The 20660-nt window shown below is 48.0% G+C and overlaps 1 protein-coding gene across 3 annotated transcripts in view; it reads left to right on the forward strand.

Moving 5' to 3' along the window:
- rims3 (regulating synaptic membrane exocytosis 3) overlaps positions 1-20660 on the forward strand; it is a 713695-nt gene that overhangs the window by 273723 nt on the left and 419312 nt on the right. For all 3 annotated transcript variants that reach the window (XM_070898523.1, XM_070898525.1, XM_070898524.1), the window contains exon 2: positions 1087-1368. In XM_070898523.1, the coding sequence (XP_070754624.1) occupies positions 1152-1368 (217 nt within the window). In that variant the 5' untranslated portion in view covers positions 1087-1151. The remainder of the gene's footprint in view (positions 1-1086; positions 1369-20660) is intronic.

Below are 20660 nucleotides of genomic sequence, written 5' to 3' on the forward strand. Positions count from 1 at the left end.
CTCCAAACACAGACTTTCATTTTACAATTCAGGACAAAATTGCACAGATACAGTCACAAAGAAACAGAAAGACAAATATATTCCTCTCTTTATCAGTGAATGGATATTGTTTAAATACTAACACAGATGGGTTGAATGTCTCTCGGCACCTGTAAAACGGATTTGGGGCATTTTAATTACAGGAACTGTGTGCCCAAAGCACTGCCTGCAAATAAAGTGGCGAAATATGGGCGTGAATTGGGAATTTTGCTCAGAGCGACCATCAGGTTAGGGATGTGGAAAATGCAAGTACCACCCTAGAAAGGTAAGTCTTTAGGTAGTGTGTGAGCAGTGTGGAGGAAGCTTTGTGTTTTATCAATCCTTGTTACATTTGACCAGGAAGTGCCTGATAGAACAATGTACAGTTCCAGTAAGATCCAGAGTAAATCTCCTTCTACACTGTCCCATCAAACACTCCCAGGGCAGGTACAGCACAGGTTAGATACAGAGTAAAGCTCCCTCTACACTGTCCCATCAAACACTCCCAGGGCAGGTGCAGCATGGGTTAGTTAAAGCTCCCACTGCACAATGGCTCAGGCCTAACCATGGTACCTCAATGCCCTAAGCCAAGCTGTGGCTGTTTTGAGTGAGATTTCCAATTATGCTAAACCAGGAGCTTTATTAAGCTTTATGTCCACTTACAGTTGAGCGTGGATTGAGTTTGCTCCAAGCTCAGTCTTTGTCCGACTCTGACAGCCAGCAGCAGAGGGAACTTTAATCATATTGTAGTTTAATTGGAAGCCAGATGTGAGAGGTGAGAGGTCAGTATCTGGCCCACTGCACCAGCTGGTCCGACAAACAGGATTGGTGTAGAATTTTGGAGCACAGAAGGAGGCTATTTGGTCCAGTGTGCCAGTTCCAGCTATTTGACAGAGTTATCCCCTTAGTCCCACTGTGCTGTCCTTCCTTAGTTAATAGGTTCTCACCGTGCACTAAAGGAGGTGTAAGGACACCCCCCTCCCCCCGCTGCTCTTGGCCACTCACAATGTTCAACCTGCTCGGGATTTTGTACAAATTAAAACAGTCTGTTCTTCTTTATTTGAACAGTTTCTCATCAAACGTCCCGGAGAGAATCCACACCAACAGCCCAACAACCTCAGAAAGATCCCAAAATGTACAACGGTGCGACGAGTAAGTCTGCGCGGAGCGTGCTGCGCAGTTCCAGTATCAGTGGGGAGATGTACGATATGGAGAAGGGCAGCGGCAGCCGGCAGGAGCCGGTGACAGACTCTGCCATTAAGAAGCGGCGGTCCAGTCTCGGTGCCAAGATGGTGGCCATCGTTGGGCTGTCGCAGTGGAGCAAAAGTACAACCCAACTCAACCAGACGGGTAAGTGGCACTTAACGTGCTTTGCTTTATGCAGGAGGTTAGCGAAGGGTGTACAGGCTAGTTGAAGATTACCACGCTCTCAACTACCGTAAAATCCATGCACAAACCACACCAATGTATTAACCACACCCTGGGCTGGTGAATTCATGGAATTATAGAAATTTACAGCACGGAAGGAAGCCATTTCGACCCATTGTGTCTGTGCCAGCCAACAAGAGGCTATCCAGCCTAATCCCACTTTCCAGCTCTAGGTCCGTAGCTCTATAGGTTACAGCACTTCAGGTGTACATCTGAGTACTTTTTAAATGTGGTGAGGGTTTCTGCCTCTACCACCCTTTCAGGCAGTGAGTTCCAGACCCCCATCACCCTCTGCGTGAAGACGTTTCCCCTCATATCTCCTCTAAACCTTCTAACAATTACTTTAAATCCATGCCCCATGGTTGTTGACCCCTCTGCTCAGGGAATCTCGATCCTATCCACTCTATCCAGGTCCCTCATTACTTTATACACCTCAATAAGGTCTCCACTCAGCATCCTCTGTTCCAAGGAAAACAAACCCAGCCTATCCAATCTGTCCTCACAGCTAAAACTCTCCAGTCCCGGCAACATCCTCGTAAATCACCTCTGTACCCTCTCCAGTGCAAACACATCTTTCCTGTAATGTGGTGACAGAGCTGCACGCAGTACTTTAGCTGTGGCCTAACCTGTGTTTTATACAGTTTAAGCAAAACCTCCCTGCTCTTATATTCTATGCATCGGCTAATAAAGGCAAGCATTCCATATGCCTCCCTGGTGCAAGGGTCAAGGATGTCTCGGAGCAGGTGCAGGACATTCTGAAAAGGGAGGGTGAACAGCCAGTTGTCGTGGTGCACATTGGTACCAAAGATATAGGTAAAAAAAGGGATGAGATCCTACGAGACGAATTTAAGGAGCTGGGAGCTAAATTAAAACATAGGACCTCAAAAGTAGTAATCTCAGGATTGCTACCAGTGCCACATGCTAGTCAGAGTAGGAATCACAAGATAGCTCAGATGAATACGTGGCCTGAGCAGTGGTGCAGCAGGGAGGGATTCAAATTCCTGGGGCATTGGAACTGGTTCTGGGGGAGGTGGGACCAGTACAAACCGGACGGTCTGCACCTGGGCAGGGACCGGAACCAATGTCCTAGGGGGAGTGTTTGCTAATGCTGTTGGGGAGGAGTTAAACTAATATGGCAGGGGGATGGGAACCTATGCAGGGAGTCAGAGGGAAACAAAAAGGAGGCAAAAGCAAAAGACAGAAAGGAGATGAGTAAAAGTGGAGGGCAGAGAAACCCAAGGTAAAAAAAAAAGGGCCCCTGAATATAAAAGGGCTGCAGGAGGGGTCAAAACTAAAAATCATGGTTCAAAAACTAGTATTAAAACACTCTATCTAAACACACGCAGCATTCGAAATAAAGTAAATGAGTTGACGGCACAAATCATTGCAAAAGGGTATGATTTGGTGGCCATTACAGAAACGTGGTTGCAGGAGGGCCAAGACTGGGAATTAAACATACAGGGGTATTTGACGATTCGGAAAGATAGACAAGAAGGGAAAGGAGGTGGGGGAGCTCTGTTAATAAAGGATCATATCAGGGCAGTTGTGAGAGACGGTATTTGCTCTAATGAACAAAATGTTGAATCATTGTGGTGGAGATTAGGGATAGTAAGGGGAAAAAGTCACTGGTGGGCGTAGTTTATAGGCCCTCAAATAATAACTTCATGGTGGGGCGGGCAATAATCGAGGGAATAATGGAGGCATGTGAAAAAGGAACGGCAGTAATCATGGGGGATTTTAACCTACATATCGATTGGTCAAATCAAATCGCACGGGGTAGCCTGGAGGAGGAATTCATAGAATGCATACGGGATTGTTTCTTAGAACAGTATGTTACAGAACCTACAAGGGAGCAAGCTATCTTAGATCTGGTCCTGTATAATGAGACAGGAATAATAAACGATCTCCTAGTTAAAGATCCTCTCGGAATGAGTCATCACAGTATGGTTGAATTTGTAATACAGATTGAGGGTGAAGAAGTTGTGTCTTAAATGAGCGTACTATGCTTAAACAAAGGGGACTACAGTGGGATGAGGGCAGAGTTGGCTAAAGTAGACTGGGAACACAGACTAAACGGTGGCACAATTGAGCAACAGTGGAGGACTTTTAAGGAGCTCTTTCATAGTGCTCAACAAAAATATATTCCAGTGAAAAAGAAGGGCGGTAAGAGAAGGGATAACTAGCCGTGGATAACCAAGGAAATAAAGGAGAGTATCAAATTAAAAACCAATGCGTGTCAGGTGGCCAAGGTTAGTGGGAAAATAGAAGATTGGAAAAATTTTAAACGACAGCAAAGAATGACCAAGAAAGCAATAAAGAAAGGAAAGATAGATTACGAAGGTAAACTTGTGCAAAACATAAAAACGGATAGTAAAAGCTTTTACGGATATATAAAATGGAAAAGAGTGACTAAAGTCCCTTAGAAGATGAGAAGGGGGATTAAATAATGGGAAATGTGGAAATGGCTGAGACCTTAAACAATTATTTCGCTTCGGTCTTCACAGTGGAAGACACAAAAACCATGCCAAAAATTGCTGGTCACAGGAATGTGGGAAGGGAGGACCTTGAGACAATCACGATCACTAGGGGGGTAGTGCTGGACAGGCTAATGGGACTCAAGGTAGACAAGTCCCCTGGTCCTGATGAAATGCATCCCAGGGTATTAAAAGAGATGCGGAAGTTATAGCAGATGCATTCGTTATAATCTACCAAAATTCTCTAGACTCTGAGGAGGTACCATCGGATTGGAAAGCAGCTAATGTAATGCCTCTGTTTAAAAAAGGGGGCAGACAAAAGGCAGGTAACTATAGGCCGGTTAGTTTAACATCTGTAGTGGGGAAAATGCTTGAAGCTATCATAAAGGACGAAATAGCGGGACATCGAGATAGGAATAGTGCAATCAAGCAGACGCAGCATGGATTCATGAAGAGGAAATCATGTTTAACTAATTTACTGGAAACCTTTGAGGATATAACGAGCATGGTGGATAGAGGTGTACCGATGGATGTGGTGTATTTAGATTTTCAAAAGGCATTCGATAAGGTGCCACACAAAAGGCTACTGCAGAAGATAAAGGTACGCGGAGTCAGAGGAAATGTATTAGCATTGATAGAGAATTGGCTGGCGAACAGAAAGCAGAGAGTTGGGATAAATGGATCCTTTTCGGATTGGCAATCGGTGGTTAGTGATGTGCCATAGGGATCGGTGCTGGGACCACAACTGTTTACAATATACATCGATGACCTGGAAGAGGGGACAGAGTGCAGTGTAACAAAATTTGCAGATGACACAAAGATTAGTGGGAAAGCGGGTTGCGTAGAGGACACAGAAAGGCTGCAAAGAGATTTAGATAGGTTAAGCGAATGGGCTAAGGTTTGGCAGATGGAATACAATGTTGGAAAATGTGAGGTCATCCACCTTGGTAAAAAAAACAGTAAAAGGGAATATTATTTGAATGAGGAGAAATTACAACATGCTGCGGTGCAGAGGGACCTGGGGGTCCTTGTGCATGAAACTCTTTTGAGTTAACCTGCAAAACATAAAACATGTATCCGTGCCACCCGACCTGGATGACACAAACAAGACATTTACAATCCTTGTGCATGAATCCCAAAAAGTGAGTTTGCAGGTGCAGCAGGTAATCAGGAAGGCGAATGGAATGTTGGCCTTCATTGCGAGAGGGATGGAGTAGAAAAGCAGGGAGGTCCTGCTGCAACTGTATAGGGTATTGGTGAGGCCGCACCTGGAGTACTGCATGCAGTTTTGGTCACCTTACTTAAGGAAGGATATACTAGCTTTGGAGGTGGTACAGAGATGATTCACTCGGCTGATTCCGGAGATGAGGGGGTTACCTCATGATGATAGATTGAGTAGACTGGGTCTTTACTCATTGGAGTTCAGAAGGATGAGGGGTGATCTTATAGAAACATTTAAAACAATGAAAGGGATAGACAAGATAGCGGCAGAGAGGTTGTTTTCACTGGTCGGGGTGACTAGAACTCGGGGGCACAGCCTCAAAATACGGGGGATCCAATTTTAAACCGAGTTGAGAAGGAATTTCTTCTCCCAGAGGGTTGTGAATCTGTGGAATTCTCTGCCCAAGGAAGCAGTTGAGGCTAGCTCATTGAATGTATTCAAGTCACAGATAGATAGATTTTTAACCAATAAGGGAATTAAGGGTTATGGGGAGCGGGCGGGTAAGTGGAGCTGAGTCCACGGCCAGATCAGCCATGATCTTGCTGAATGGCGGAGAAGGCTCAAGGGGCTAGATGGCCTACTCCTGTTCCTAATTCTTATGTTCTTATGTTCTTCTTAACCACCTTATCTGCCTGGCCTGTTACCTTCAAGGATCTGTGGACATGCACTCCAAGGTCCCTCTGTTCCTCCACACTTCTCAATGTCCGACCATTTAATGTGTATTCCCTTGTCTTGTTAGACCTCCCCAAACGCATTCCCTCACACTTCTCCATGTGGGGGGCGCTGTGGGAAGGGAGCCCAACATGGGCAGAGGTTACGCTCTGAAATTGTTAAGCTCGATGTTTGAGTGCAGAAGGCTGTAAATTTCCGAAACGAAAGATGAGATGATGTTCCTCGAGCTTGCGTTGAGCTTCATTGGAACAGTGCAGGAGGCTGAGGACAAAGAGGTCAGAGTGGGAATGGAGTGGAGAATTAAAATGACAGGCGACCGGAAGCTCGGGGTCACACTTATGGACTGAACGGAGGTGTTCCACAAAGCTCTCACCCAATCTACGCTTGGTCTCCCCAATGTAGAGAAGATCACATCGTGAGCAGTGAATACAGTATACTGAATTGCGAGACGTACAAGTAAATCGCTGTTTCACCTGGAAGGAGTATTTGGGGCCCTGGACAGTGGGAAGGGAGGAGGTAAAAGGGCAGGTGTTGCATCTCCTGCGCTTGCACGGGAAGGTGCCATGGGAAGAGGAGGGGGTGCTGGGGGTGACTGCGGAATGGACCAGGGTGTCGCAGAGGAAGCGGTCCCTTCGGAATGATGAGAGGGGAAGGGAGGGGAAGGTGTGATTGTTGGTGGGATCACGCTGGAGGTGGTGGAAATGGTGGAGGATGATCCGATGAACATGGAGGCTGGTGGGTGAAAGGTGATGAGAAGGGGAACCCTGTCATGGTTCTGAGAGGGAGGGAGAGGGATAAGAGCAGAGGTGCGGGAAATAGAACGGACATGGTCGTGGGCCATGTTAACCACGGCAGAGGGGAATCCTTGGTTGAGGAAAAAGGAAGACATGTCAGAGGCACTAGTGTGAAAGGTGGCGTCGTCAGAGCAGATGCAACGGAGACGGAGAAACTGGGAGAATGGAATGAAGTTCTTACAGGATGCGGGGTGGGAGGAAGTGTAGTCCAGGTAGCTGTGGGAGTCAGTGGGCTTATAGTGGATACTGGTCGAAAGCCTATCCCCAGAGATGGAGACAGAGAAGTCGAGGAAGGGAAGGGAAGAGTCGGAAATGGACCATGAGAAGGTGAGGGAAGGGTAGAAATTGGATGCAAAGTGAATGACATTTTCTAGTTCAGGGCGAGAGCAGGAAACGGCACCAATACAGTCATCAATGTACCGGAAAAAGAGGTGAGGGAGGGGACCCGAGTAGCACTGGACCAAAGAATGTTCCACATATCCCACTGAAAGGCAGGCATAGCTAAGACCCAAAGCAACACCTTTAATTTGGAGGAAGTGAGTGGAGTTAAAGGAGAAGTTGTTCAATGTGAGAACAAGTTCAGCCAGGCGGAGGAGGGTGGTGGTGAATGGGGACTGGTTGGGCCTCTGCTCGAGGAAGAAGCGGAGCGCCCTCAGACCATCCTGGTGGGGGATGGAAGTGTAGAGAGATTGGACGTCCGTGGTGAAAAGGAGACGGTTGTGGCCAGGAAACTGGAACCTGTTCAAGTGACGGAGGGCGTCGGAGGAGTCGCGGATGTAGGTGGGAAGAGAGTGGACAAGGAGAGAAAAAACAGAGTTGAGATAGGAAGAAATAAGTTCTGTGGGGCAAGAACAGGCTGAAACGATGGGTCTACCGGGTCAGTCCTGTTTGTGGATCTTGGGAAGGAGATAGAAGCGGGCTGTGCGGGGTTGGGGATCTATGAGGTTGGTAGCTGTGGAGGGAAGATCTCCAGAGGAGATGGGATCCGTGACCTCCCTATCTTGACTAATGTTTTTCTAACTCCTGCCATTAACATTTCAATTCGGCTCATCATCCTTTTTACATAAGAACATAAGAAATAGGAGCAGGAGTAGGCCATATGGTCCCTCGACACTGCTCCGCCATTTAATACGATCATGGCTGATCTGATCATTGACTCGGCTCAACTTCCCCGCCCACTCCCCATAACTCCTTGTCCCCTTGTTTATGAAAATGTCTATTTCTGTCTTAAATTTATTCAATGTCCCAGCTTCCACAGCTCTCTGAGGCAGCGAATTCCACAGATTTACAACCCTCTGAGAGAAGAAATTCCTCCTCATCTCAGTATTAAATGGGCGGCCCCTTATTCTAAGATCATGCCCTCTAGTTCTAGTCTTCCCCATCAGTGGAAACATCCTCTCTGCATCCACCTTGTCATAATCTTATACATTTTGATAAGATCGCCTCTCATGCTTCTAAATTCCAATTAGTAGAGGCCTAACCTCCTTAACTTTTCCTCATAAGTCAACCCGCTCATCTCTGGAATCAACCGAGCGAACCTTCTCTGAACTGCCTCCAAAGCAAGTATTATCCTTTTGTAAATATGGAAACCAAAACTGCACGCAGTATTCCAGGTGTGGCCTCACCAAAACCCTGTATAGCTGTAGCAAGACTTCCCTCCATCCCCTTTGCAATAAAGGCCAAGATACCATTGCCCTTCCTGATCACTTGCTGTACCTGCATACTATTCTTTTGCATTTCATGCACAATTACCCCCAGTTCCTGCTGTACTGAAGCACTTTCTCCATTTAAATAATAACTTGCTCTTTGAATTTTTTCTGCCAAAGTGCATGGACCTCACAATTTCTGATATTATACTCCATCTGCCAAATTTTTGCCCGCTCTCTTAGCCTGTCTATGTCCATTTGCAGATTTTTTGTGTCCTCCTCACACATTGTTTTTCCTCCCATCTTTGTATCATCAGCACTTGGTCCCTTCGTCCAAGTGGTTTATATAGATTGTAAATAGTTGGGGTCCCAACACTGATCCCTGCGGCACCCCACTAGTTACTGATTGCCAACCAGAGAATGAACCATTTATCCCGACTCTCTGTTTTCTGTTAGTTAGCCAATCCTCTATCTATGCTAATATATTACCCCCAACCCACGACCACTACCTCCCAAACCCGTGACCTCTACCACCCAAACCTGTGACCTCTACCACCCAAACCCGTGACCTCTACCACCCAAACCTGTGACCTCTACCACCCAAACCCGTGACCTCTACCACCCAAACCCGCGACCTCTACCACCCAAACCCGTGACCTCTACCTCCCAAACCCACGACCTCTACCACCTAGAAGGTCAAGGGCAGCAGGTGCATGGGAACACCACCACCTCCACGTTCCCCTCCAAGTCACACACCATCCTGACTTGGAAATATATCGGCCGTTCCTTCATCGTCGCTGGGTCAAAGTCCTGGAACTCCCTCCCTAACAGCACTGTGGGAGTACTTTCACCACATGAAATGTCTGTGAAGATGACTCAAAGAATTTCTAGAGCACCTTTCACAACCTCAGGACATCCCAAAGTGCTTTGCAACCAATGAGTGCGTTTGAAGTGTAATCACTGCTGTAATGTGCACAGCAAGCTCCCACACACAGCACTATGCTAATGACCAGATAAGATAGTCTGTTTCAAAAGCAAAATACTGCGGATGCTGGAATCTGGAATAAAAACAGAAAATACTAGAAATCTCAGCGGGTCAGGCAGCATTTGTGGAGGGGAAGCAGAGTTAACGTTTCGGGTTGATGACCCTTCGTCAGAACTGGAGAGTGTTCGGAAAGAACGGATTCTTAACACGCACTGAAAGGGGGAGGGGAGGAAAGAACAAAAGGGAAGGTCTGAGATAGGGTAGAACAAAAGCAAAATTCGGTCAGGCAGAGTCAGCATGGATTTGTGAAAGGGAAGTCATGTTTGACAAATTTGCTGGAGTTCTTTGAGCGAACAGGGTGGATAAAGGGGAACCAGTGGATGTGGTGTATTTGGATTTCCAGAAGGTTGACAAGATACCACATAAAAGGTTACTGCACAAGATAAAAGTTCACGGGGTTGGGAGGTAGAGGTCGCGGGTTTGGGAGGTAGAGGTCGCGGGTTTGGGTGGTAGAGGTCGCGAGTTTTGGAGGTAGAGGTCGTGGGTTTGGGTGGTAGAGGTCGCGGGTTTGGGAGATAGAGGTCGCGGGTTTGGGAGGTAGAGGTCGCGGGTTTGGGAGATAGAGGTCACGGGTTTGGGAGGTAGAGGTCGCAGGTTTGGGTGGTAGAGGTCGCGGGTTTGGGAGATAGAGGTCGCGGGTTTGGGTGGTAGAGGTCGCGGGTTTGGGAGGTAGAGGTCATGGGTTTGGGTGGTAGAGGTCACGGGTTTGGGTGGTAGAGGTCGCGGGTTTGGGTGGTAGAGGTCGCAGGTTTGGGTGGTAGAGGTCGCGGGTTTGGGAGATAGAGGTCGCGGGTTTGGGTGGTAGAGGTCGCGGGTTTGGGAGGTAGAGGTCATGGGTTTGGGTGGTAGAGGTCACGGGTTTGGGTGGTAGAGGTCGCGGGTTTGGGTGGTAGAGGTCGCGGGTTTGGGAGATAGAAGTCGCGGGTTTGGGAGGTAGAGGTCATGGGTTTGGGTGGTAGAGATCGCGGGTTTGGGAGATAGAGGTCGCGGGTTTGGGTGGTAGAGGTGGCGGGTTTGGGTGGTAGAGGTCGTGGGTTTGGGTGGTAGAGGTCGCGGGTTTGGGTGGTAGAGGTCACGGGTTTGGGTGGTGCTGCTGAACTGAGTGATAAATCAATGGCAGTTTTGTATTGCCAGCTGGGCTAAGACTGCCCAACAGTGGTGAGAATGTGGAACTCGCTTCCACAGGGAGTGGTTGAGGTGAACAGCAAAGATGCATTGAAGGGGAAACTGGACAAGAACGTGAGGGAGACAATGATCGAAGAATATGCTGACAGGATGAGATGAGGGAAGGTGGGAGGAGGATCGAGTGGAATGCAACCAGCATGGATCAGTTGGGCTGAATGATCTGTTTCTGTAAGTTCAATGTAAAATTAAACATGAACCCTTGCTGCCAACAGATCGTCTTGGCTGGGTTGAGCCTATATGCCAGAGATGAAAGGCCCTGTCCCAATAGTGGATAATCAAGGGGCTATAGGGAGGGAGGAACTTAATACATCACTATCACTACTGAAGTAGTACTCGGTAAAATAATGGAACTAAAGGCGGACAAGTCTCCTGGACCTGATGGCTTACATCCTAGGGTCTTGAGAGAAGTGGCAGCAGAGATTGTGGTGGCATTGGTTGTAATCTACCAAAACTCCCTGGATTCTCGAGCCTGCTCTGCCATTCAATAAGATCATGGCTGATCTGATCATGGACTCAGCTCCACTCCCCTCCTGCTCCCCGTAACCCTTCACGTCCTTCTCATGTTTTCTTTACTGAATGTCCCTCTGTACCAAAGGCAGTCAAAGGCTTTGGCCTTTTCCAGAGCAGTGCCTTGATCTATCATCTTTCAGCAATAATGACTTGCATTTATACAACACCTGTAATGTAATATCAGGACACGTGAGCAAAAGTTTGGCCAAAAGAAGTAGGTTTTAAGAAGCGTCTTCAAAAGGAGCGGCAGAGAGCCTGAGGAAGTGAATTCCAGAGCTCTGGGCCTAGGCAGCTGAATGGTGGACAAGGGGCCAGAAATGGAGGGATGCAGAGTTCTCGGAAGGTTTCAGGTTACAGAGATGGAGGGAGGCAAGGCCATGGAGGGATTTGAAAATAAGGATGAGAGTTTTAAAATCAAGATTATGGCAATGTTTTTAAAAATTCATTCTGGGATGTGGGCATCACTGCCAAAGCCGGCATTTACTGCCCATCCAGGCGCCCTGGAGAAGGTGATGGTGAGCTGCCTTCTTGAACCGCTGCAGTCCGTGTGGTTAGCATACTCCCTTTTATAACTTGTACTGTGTCCTGTGAGAGTCACGAGAAAGGGGAGCTGGAATGGTGCAGTGACAAGCTTTTCATGTTTGAGGTCCTTTGAATAAAGGAGCAGACGTTTGATTGGCTGGGGCCCTTTGTGACTTGACCTGGAGGGAGACAATACAGCGAGTATTTGTGTATTCCCCAGGCTGAGTGTACATGAAATGCCTATCCTCAAAGGGCTGAGCTAACGTGCGTGGACTCCTGTCTTAGGCCCATATTTCGACAGATAGTTGTGTCTTTATTGTATTCATAAACTGAGGAGTGCAGGCAAGGGTTTCATTATTTATGCTCAGCCGGTGTGGTGAAGGTACTCCCAGATGGAGTTAAGGAGGGAGTTCCAGGATTGTGACCCAGCGGCGATGAAGGAACGGCCGATATATTTCCAAGTCAGGATGGTGTGTGACTCGGAGGGGAACATGTTCCCATGCGCCTGCTGCCCTTGTCCTTCTTAGTGATGGAGCTAGTGGCTTTATATTCTCATTGTGAACAGTGTGCACTCGCAATTCATATGTTCTATGTAAATAAATCTCGTACTGCTCTGAAGTCTGTGTAACATCCTGCTACAGTATTAATTCCATCTGTCTTCTATAAAAATAGCATACATGTTATTACATTTGATATCACAATAGTCAGTATACAGAGCAAGGGCTGTATTTTGCAGTCTTGGACCACAATATATTGTAACTAAATATTGGGCAGTATAGGATTATCGAGATCAGAGGGCCACTTACAGTGACTGCTTCGCTCAGCCCAAGGGACTATCTAATTAAGGGAGACATAAAGGTCTGAATATAAAATATAATATACTGCAATTTAATATAACTGGTTAAGCAGCTTTATTTCTCATACATATGCGTAATATGTCCATGAGACTCACTTCCTGATACCTTGACCCTATTCCCACAAACTGCTGACCATCCAACTTCCTTTTCGGGCTCCCATGTTAGCTGACATTGTTAACTGTACCGCCTCACATACTGTTCCCCCGCTCCCTCAAATCTGTCGTCATCACCCCTCTCCTCAAAAAAAACCCCTCAACCCCTCCGCCCTTGCAAACTATCGCCCCATCTCCAACCCGGGAGAAATCTCAGCACTGAGACAGGAAGTGAGGGCGGGCATTTCAGAGAATGTGCAAACGATGGCAGATGCCATGAGGGAGCTAGCTTCTGCAATAAGGGCACAAAGGCCGGATACTCAAATGCCACTCCCACTGAAATCCACGCATCAGCCACCGGTGAGACTCAAGCCGGGCCCCCAACCCCCCCGCCACCATCACCAACACTTTCCCCGAGATGTGGGTGAGGGATGGGTGCAGCCTTTCTTTGCTGTTGTTGTTGTTGTCATTGAAGTGTGCTGTAAAATATCCAATAAAAGATATATTGCATCAAAACTGAATCATCCTCCATTAGGACCACACAACATTTAAGGACAACTGTAAAAAGTAAAAATCCCTCACCCCTACACTCATGTGTGCCTGCTGCCCCTAGCCCTGGCGGGAGGGCTAGCCGGTGCGTTCTGCAATCGGCAAAGTAGGACTGCTCTATTTTCAATAGCTGATTTATCTTTCATTTATTTGTGATGATGTTGTGCAGCTGTTGTGCTGATGTTGGGAAGGTCTTTAGTGCTTTAGAATCCTCTAACTCACCTCCGCGCCCCCCCCCCCCCCCCCACTATCTCTGGCTACCTGCGCTGATTTCTTAAATGTAGGTAAGGTTTTTCTGTGCCTACAAAAGTGGCCAAATACACTGGCCTAAGTTAGTTTGGAGTAACTTTCAGCTGGCCAAATTTGCTTCTATGGCCAAAAGAGGCGTAAGTGGCTGGTCACACCCACTTTTGGAGAGAAAAAAACTAAACTAGAAAAAAACCTAACCAACTGACTTACCCTGGAGCAAGTTAAATGGGGAAATTAGCGAATTTTAAGTTACTCCAAAAAAAGCTACTTACTCCCAAAAAAACGGGGCATCTCCTGGGGAAATTTGAGCCCATAGACTCGAAGATTAAATGCCCTCTGCATATATCAGCGGTATTACTGAGACCAGCTGACTGTTTTATTGAGGTGATGGGCTTCCAATTGCAAGGTGCAGTGTAACAATTTCATATCACCGTTTCTGTTCAAAGCATCTGTTCTCCACAGTCACAATAAGATAGTGTCGGGGCTGCATTCCTTTCATTGTGGGAGGCTTGGATGAGTATTTTTTTTGAAGCCTATTGGAGATAAGAAGTGTTGTTGGGAGTGTGAGTGAGTCTTGTCACTTTATATTTTTAAGCTCTCAAAGTTAATTTTGCTCTCAGATTCGTTCCACAGGTTCCGAAACATTTTGGATGACGTGCAGTCAAGCTGCCCCCCTCCCCCTCCTCACATTTTCAAAGAATGATTTGTGCAATATTTAGACAAGAATAGAAAAACAGAAATCGTGACTCAACTACATATCTGCAGTTAATGAGATTCTTGTGCTTAATACGGTGTTTTGTCAATTGAAGAGAGGTGGCTTTGTTTTGTTCCCCTTGTGAAGGTGCTGACTCTCCAACAGGCAGTGGATGCTGATTTAATTCAAAGGGTCAAGATTGATATCGATAGATTTTTATTGGATCCGTATATCAGGAGACAGGGAGAAAATGGGATTGAGGTACAGATCAGCCATGATCTGATTGAATCGATCGAGGGGCTGAATTATCTCCTCCTGGTTCCATGTTCAAGTTGGAAGCTGGGCTAATGGGTGGCAGCTACCTTGTACCAAATGATGGCCCCTCGCGTGACGATTGCTCACACAACAGCCGAGACATTGAATGTCAATAGACTATTTGACCATAAGTATCACAGCCTGTTACCTACGGAGCTTTTGAGTTTTAACCATTCTTTTAAACTCTCACATTTTCAACAGAACCTGCCTAGGTTCTCCTGTCTGTTTAATATGATTGGTACCCTTCGGATACCTATAGGAATGCTCTGTCATTTCACAGTCAGTTTGTACGTGTGTGCGCCAAGTGTGTGCATGTTGATGTGTGTGTGTGTGAGCCTTAATCTCTTTTAATTCCTCATGACTAGCTCTCCCAATAGTTGAATGGGTAAATACACCACTCAATGGTGAACACGGCTACATAGACCAAGGGGGGCTGAGCTTTGATCCCTCGATCTCTTCTGAGGTGTCTGGTCTCAGGTGGGCATACATGTGTCGGTGTGTGTGTGCGTGTGTGCGTGTGCACATGTGTGTGTGTGTGCATGTGCCACCAACGATATCTCCACTAGAACCTGCAAATCCCCTGGGAGGACAGACGCACCAACCATCAATGCCCTCACTCAGGCCAACATCCCCAGCATCGAAGCACTGACCACGCTCGACCAGCTCTGTTGGGTGGGCCACATTGTTCGCATGCCCGACTCAAGACTGTAAAATCCTTACTCTACAGTATGAAACCACATGAGGCACATTCTGGGGACAAGGTCACTCTATGACCTTCTCTTTATTCACAGGACTCCAAAGACGATGACCCTGCATGGGACCTCCCTTTTTATACCTGTGTGATCAGGTAAGGAGTGTCTCCCACAAATTCACCCCTTGTGGTCAAGGTGTGCATCTAGGTTGAGTGTAAACATTGGTGTTACATTGTGGTTACATACATGACATCACCTCCCCCCGCAAAGTCTTAGTGGGATCATAGGTTTAGTTTTTCAGGTGGTCTACGCTCCCTCGTGGAGCGCCGCAGTTGGGGCTCTGGTTGTTGGACACTGATGTGAGTGTCTGTCACCTGTGGTGATTCCGGCCTGTCCAGGCTGATCGCAGGGACTGTGCATTCTTCTGATTGCTATTGTTGCTCATTCACTGGTGGTGTTGTGAGCTCCATCTCATGGTCTTCAGGTTCCTCCGTGTCGATGCTGAACCTTTTTTTTACTAGGGTCAGATACTTACGGCATATCTGACCATTGTTGAGTTTTACCATGATGACCCGATTCTCCTCTTTGTCAATTACAGTGCCCTCAAGCCATTTGGGCCCCATGGTGTGATTGTGGATGAATAGAAGATAATTTATTTCGATACATCTCCCCCTCGAATTACGGTCATGGTACTCGTTTTGTGAATTGCACTTGCCCTCAACTATGTCGGTCAGGACTGGGTGAATGAGGGACAACTGAGTTTTGAGTGTCCGTTTCATTAGTAGCTCTGCGGGCAGGACCCCTGTGAGCGAGTGCGGGCGGGATCTATAGGCCAGCAGGAGGCGCGACAGGCGGCATTGTAGGGAGGGTCCTTGAAACCTGAGCATACCTTGCTTAATGATTTGGACTGCACGTTCTGCCTGGCCATTGGAGGCCGGCTTGAACGACGCAGTCCTGACGTGGTTGATGCCATTGCCCAACATAACCTCTTGGAATTCGTAGCTTGTGAAACATGGGCCATTATCACTAACCAGGATGTCTGGCAAGCCGTAGGTTGCAAAGATCGCACGTAGGCTTTCCACGGTGGTGGATGACGTGCATGAATTTAGAATGCTGCACTCGATCCATTTCGAGTACGCAGCTACCACAATAAGGAACATCTTTCCCATGAACAGGCCCACGTAGTCAACATGAATGCATGACCATGGCCTGGTGGGCCAGGGCCACGGGCTGAGCGGTGCCTCCCTGGGGGCATTACCCAGCTGGGCACATGTCGTGCACCTGGAAAAACAGTGTTCCAGGTCTGAATCAATTCCAGGCCACCAAACGCGTGACCAGGCAATGGCCTTCATCAGCACAATGCCTGGGTGCTTGCTGTGGAGTTCCCTGATGAATGTCTCCCTGCCCTTCTGGGGCATAACTACCCGGCTGCCCCATAGTAGGCAGTCGGCTTGGATGGAGAGCTCATCTATCCGTCTGTGGAACGGTCTGACCTCCTCAGGTCATGCTTCATGTGTGGACCCCCAATCCCCAGTCAGGACACATTTCTTAATCAGGGATAGGAGGGGATCTCTGTTTGTCCAGATTTGGATCTGGCGGGCTGTGATGGGGGAGCCTGCGCTGTCAAAGGCATCGACAGTCATGACCATCTCGGCGCTTAGCTCCGCTGCCCCCTCAGTGGTGGCCAGTGGGTGCCTGCTGAGCGCGTCAGCGCAATTTTCAGTGCCGGGCCAGTGCCGGATGGAGTAGTCATAAGCAGCCAGTGTGAGAGCCCATCACTGTATGCGAGCTGATGCATTGGCATTGATAGCCTTGCTGTCTGACAACAGGGGTGTTAATGGCTTGTGATCCATCTCTAATTCAAACTTCCTACCAAAGAGGTACTGATGCATTTTTTTTACACCATAGACACATGCAAACGCTTCCTTCTCGACCATCCCATATCCCCGTTCTGCTTGAGAGAGCGACCTGGAGGCATAAGCCACAGGTTGTCGTTGACCCTCAGCATTGCCCTGCTGCAACATGCACCCAACCCCATAGGACAATGCATCACATGTCAGAACCAATTTTTTACAGGGGTCATACAGGGTCAACAACTTGTTTGAACAAAGTAGGTTTCACGCCCGATCAAAAGCCCATTCTTGACAGTGCCCCCAAAACCAATTGCAACTCTTACACAGGAGCACGTGTAGCAGCTCCAACAACGTGCTCAAGTTCGACAGAAAGTTCCCGAAATAGTTCAACAGTCCCAGGAATGAACGCAACTCTAATGTGTTGCAGGGCCTGGGTGCTCGTCGAATCGCCTCTGTTTTGGATTCGGTGGGCCGAATCCCATCTGCAGCAACCCTCCTGCCCAGAAACTCAACCTCAGGAGCTAAGAAGACACACTTAGACTTCTTGAGTCGCAGGCCTACCCGGTCCAGTCGGCGTATCACCTCCTCCAGGTTGTGGAGGTGTTCCTCGGTGTCTCGACCCGTGATGATGATGTCATCCTGGAATACGATTGTTCCAGGAATGGATTTAAGCAGGCTTTCCATGTTTCTTTGAAAAATCGCGGCTGCTGATTGAATGCCAAATGGACACCTGTTATAAACGAACAGTCCCTTGTGCGTGGTGATGGTGGTCAGTAGTTTAGATTCGTCGGCCAGTTCCTGGGTCATATAGGCTGAAGTGAGGTCCAACTTGGTGAACAGCTTGCCACCTGCCAGCGTGGCGAAGAGGTCCTCCGCTCTCGGGAGTGGGTATTGATCTTGTAGGGACACCCGATTGATGGTGGCCTTGTAGTCGCCACAGATTCTGACAGAGCCACCCACTTTTAGGACGGGAACGATGGGGCTCGCCCAGTCGCTGAATTCAACAGGCGAGATGATGCCCTCTCTCAACAGCCGGTCCAATTCGCTCTCGATCTTTTCCTGCATCACATACGACACTGCTCGGGCTTTGTGGTGCACTGGCCTGGCATCCGGGGTGATGTGTATCACTACTTTAGCGCCCCTGAAAGTCCCGACGCCAGGTTGGAATAGTGAATCGAATTGTTGTAGGACTTGTGAGCACGAACTTCGCTCCACAGATGACATTGCGTGAACATCCCCCCATTTCCAGTTCATCTCGGCTAACCAGCTCCTCCCCAACTGTGCGGGACCATTGCCCGGGACAATCCAGAGCGGCAGCCGATTCACTAACCCATTGTGTGTGACAGCCAATATTGCACTGCCTAGCACTGGAATGACTTCTTTAGTGTAAGTCCATAATTGTGTCTCAATACGTGCTAATTTGGGTCGACTGGCTTTAAGTGGCCATAGCTTCTCAAATTGTTGAACACCCATGAGTGACTGGCTGGCCCCAGTGTCCAGCTCCATGCGTACTGGGATACCGTTTAATAAAACCCTCATCATTATTGGTGGCGTTTTGGTGTATGAACTGTGAATATTCGCCACATGGACCCGCTGAACCTCAGCGTCCATCGATTTGCCCCAAAAGTCATTCTGCCTCAAAAAACCCTCTTCTGGACCATCCGTCTCATATATTAGTCTGGTTGCAGACTTCCTGCACATTCGAGCTAAGTGGCCACTGAGATTGCAGTTCCTGCAGACAAACTGTTGAAATCTGCAAGATCTAGCTGAGTGTTTTCCCCCACACCTCCAGCATGAGTTAAAGTTTCCATTGTTGGGAACAAAGGGACTATGGCCAAGCATTCCACGCTGACTGTCCCTTTGACTGCTCTTAAGTACCCTATTAGTGGGTGTCAATGGCCCCATCCCGGGCCGCATTGTCCACTGTGATGGCGTGAATGTCTGTTCAGCCTGCCATTGTCTCTGTTGAAGTCCTACTCTGGGGTCTATTGCTGCCTGGGGAGTGTCGGACTGCCCCTGCCTGCCTGCAGGGCTCTGAGTCACATTGATGATGTTGACTCCCTGATCCACCGCTGCGTTAGAGGCAGAATTGTGCACGTATATTATTTTCGTCTCTTCCTTCCCCGCCATGAAAGTTTGAGCTATCAACACCGCCGCTTCCAAGGTCAAATCCTTGGTCTCAATTAATTTGCGGAAAATTCCCACATGACCGATGCCCTCGATAAAGAAGACCCTTAGCATCTCCCCCATGCAGGCGTCTGTGAACTTACAGAAGCTGGCCAAACGCCGGAGGTCCGCTACAAAGTCCGGTATGCTCTGTCCTTCATGACGTCGGTGGGTGTAGAATCTGTGTCGGGCCATATGTATGCTATTTGCTGGTTTGAGGTGCTCCCTGATCAATTTGCTAAGTTCTTCAAAGGTTTTGTCCGCTGGCTTTTCGGGTGCTCGTAAGTCCTTCATGAGCGCGTAAGTCTGTGGTCAGCAGCTGGTCAAAAGATGAGCAATTCGCTTGTCGGCCGCTGCATCCCCCAGCCAGTCTTTCATAACAAAGCTTTGCTGAAGCCTCTCGACAAAATCGTCCCAGTCTTCCCCAACACAGTACCGTTCCTCTGTGCTACCGGTGGCCATTCTCGTGGATTCCCGTTTCTTGTCGTCAATGTAAAGTCCTACTCTACAGTATGAAACCACACGAGGCACATTCTGGGGACAAAGTCACTCTGTGACCTTGACTCTTTATTCACAGACTCCCCCTGCGTGGGACCTCCCTTTTTATACCTGTGTGATCAGGTAAAGAGTGTCTCCCACAAATTCACCCCTTGTGGTCAAGGTGTGCATCTAGGTTGAGTGTATACAGTAATACAGTGGTATTACATTGTGGTTACATACATGACAAAGACTCCCAAAGCAAGCGCTCTACTTGAAACTCCCACAAGGCAAGCGAGCCCCTGGTGGGCAGAGGAAACGTTTCAAGGACACCCCCAAAGCCTCCCTGATAAAGTGCAACATCCCCACTGACACCTGGGAGTCCCTGGCCAAAGACCGCCCTAAGTGGAGGAAGTGCATCTGGGAGGGCGCTGAGCACCTCGAGTCTCATCGCCAAGAGCATGCAGAAATCAAGCGCTGGCAGCGGAAGGAGCGTGTGGCAAACCAGACTCCCCACCCACCCTTTCCTTCGACCACTGTCTGTCCCATCTGTGACAGAGACTGTAATTCCCATATTGGACTGTACAGTCACCTGAGAACTCACTTTTAGAGTGGAAGCAAGTCTTCCTCGATTTCGAGGAACTGCCTATGATGACGATATATGCGTGTATTCATATGTGTGCAAGTGTGCGTATGTGTGTATGAACGTGTGTGCGAATGTGCATGTGTGTGTGGGTATGTGTATGTGTGTGTGCAAGTGTGTATGTGTGTACATGTGTCTATGTGTGTATGTGTGTACATGTATCTATGTGTGTGTGTGCATGTACATGTGTCTATGTGTGTGTGTGTGTATACATGAGTCTATGTGTGCACATGTGTGTGTACATGTGTCAATGTGTGTGTGAGTGTGTGTGGGCCTGTGTGTGTGTGTACATGTGTCTATATGTGTGTTTGTGTATGTACATATGTCTCTGTGTGTTTGTGTGTGTGTGAGTACATGTGTGTTTGTGTGTGGCTGTGTGTGTGTGTACATGTGTCTATGTGTGTCTGTGTTTGTATGTGTACATGTGTCTAAGTGTGTGTGTGTGTCTGTGTGTGTGTGTGTATCTGTGTGTGTGTGAGTGTGAGTGTCTATGTATGTGTTTGTGAGTGTGTGTGTGAGTGTGTGTGTGAGAGTGTGTGTTTGTGTCTGTGAGTGAG

This window comes from Pristiophorus japonicus, chromosome 14 (assembly GCF_044704955.1).
Source record: "Pristiophorus japonicus isolate sPriJap1 chromosome 14, sPriJap1.hap1, whole genome shotgun sequence".
In the NCBI taxonomy this organism is placed as follows: domain Eukaryota; kingdom Metazoa; phylum Chordata; class Chondrichthyes; family Pristiophoridae; genus Pristiophorus; species Pristiophorus japonicus.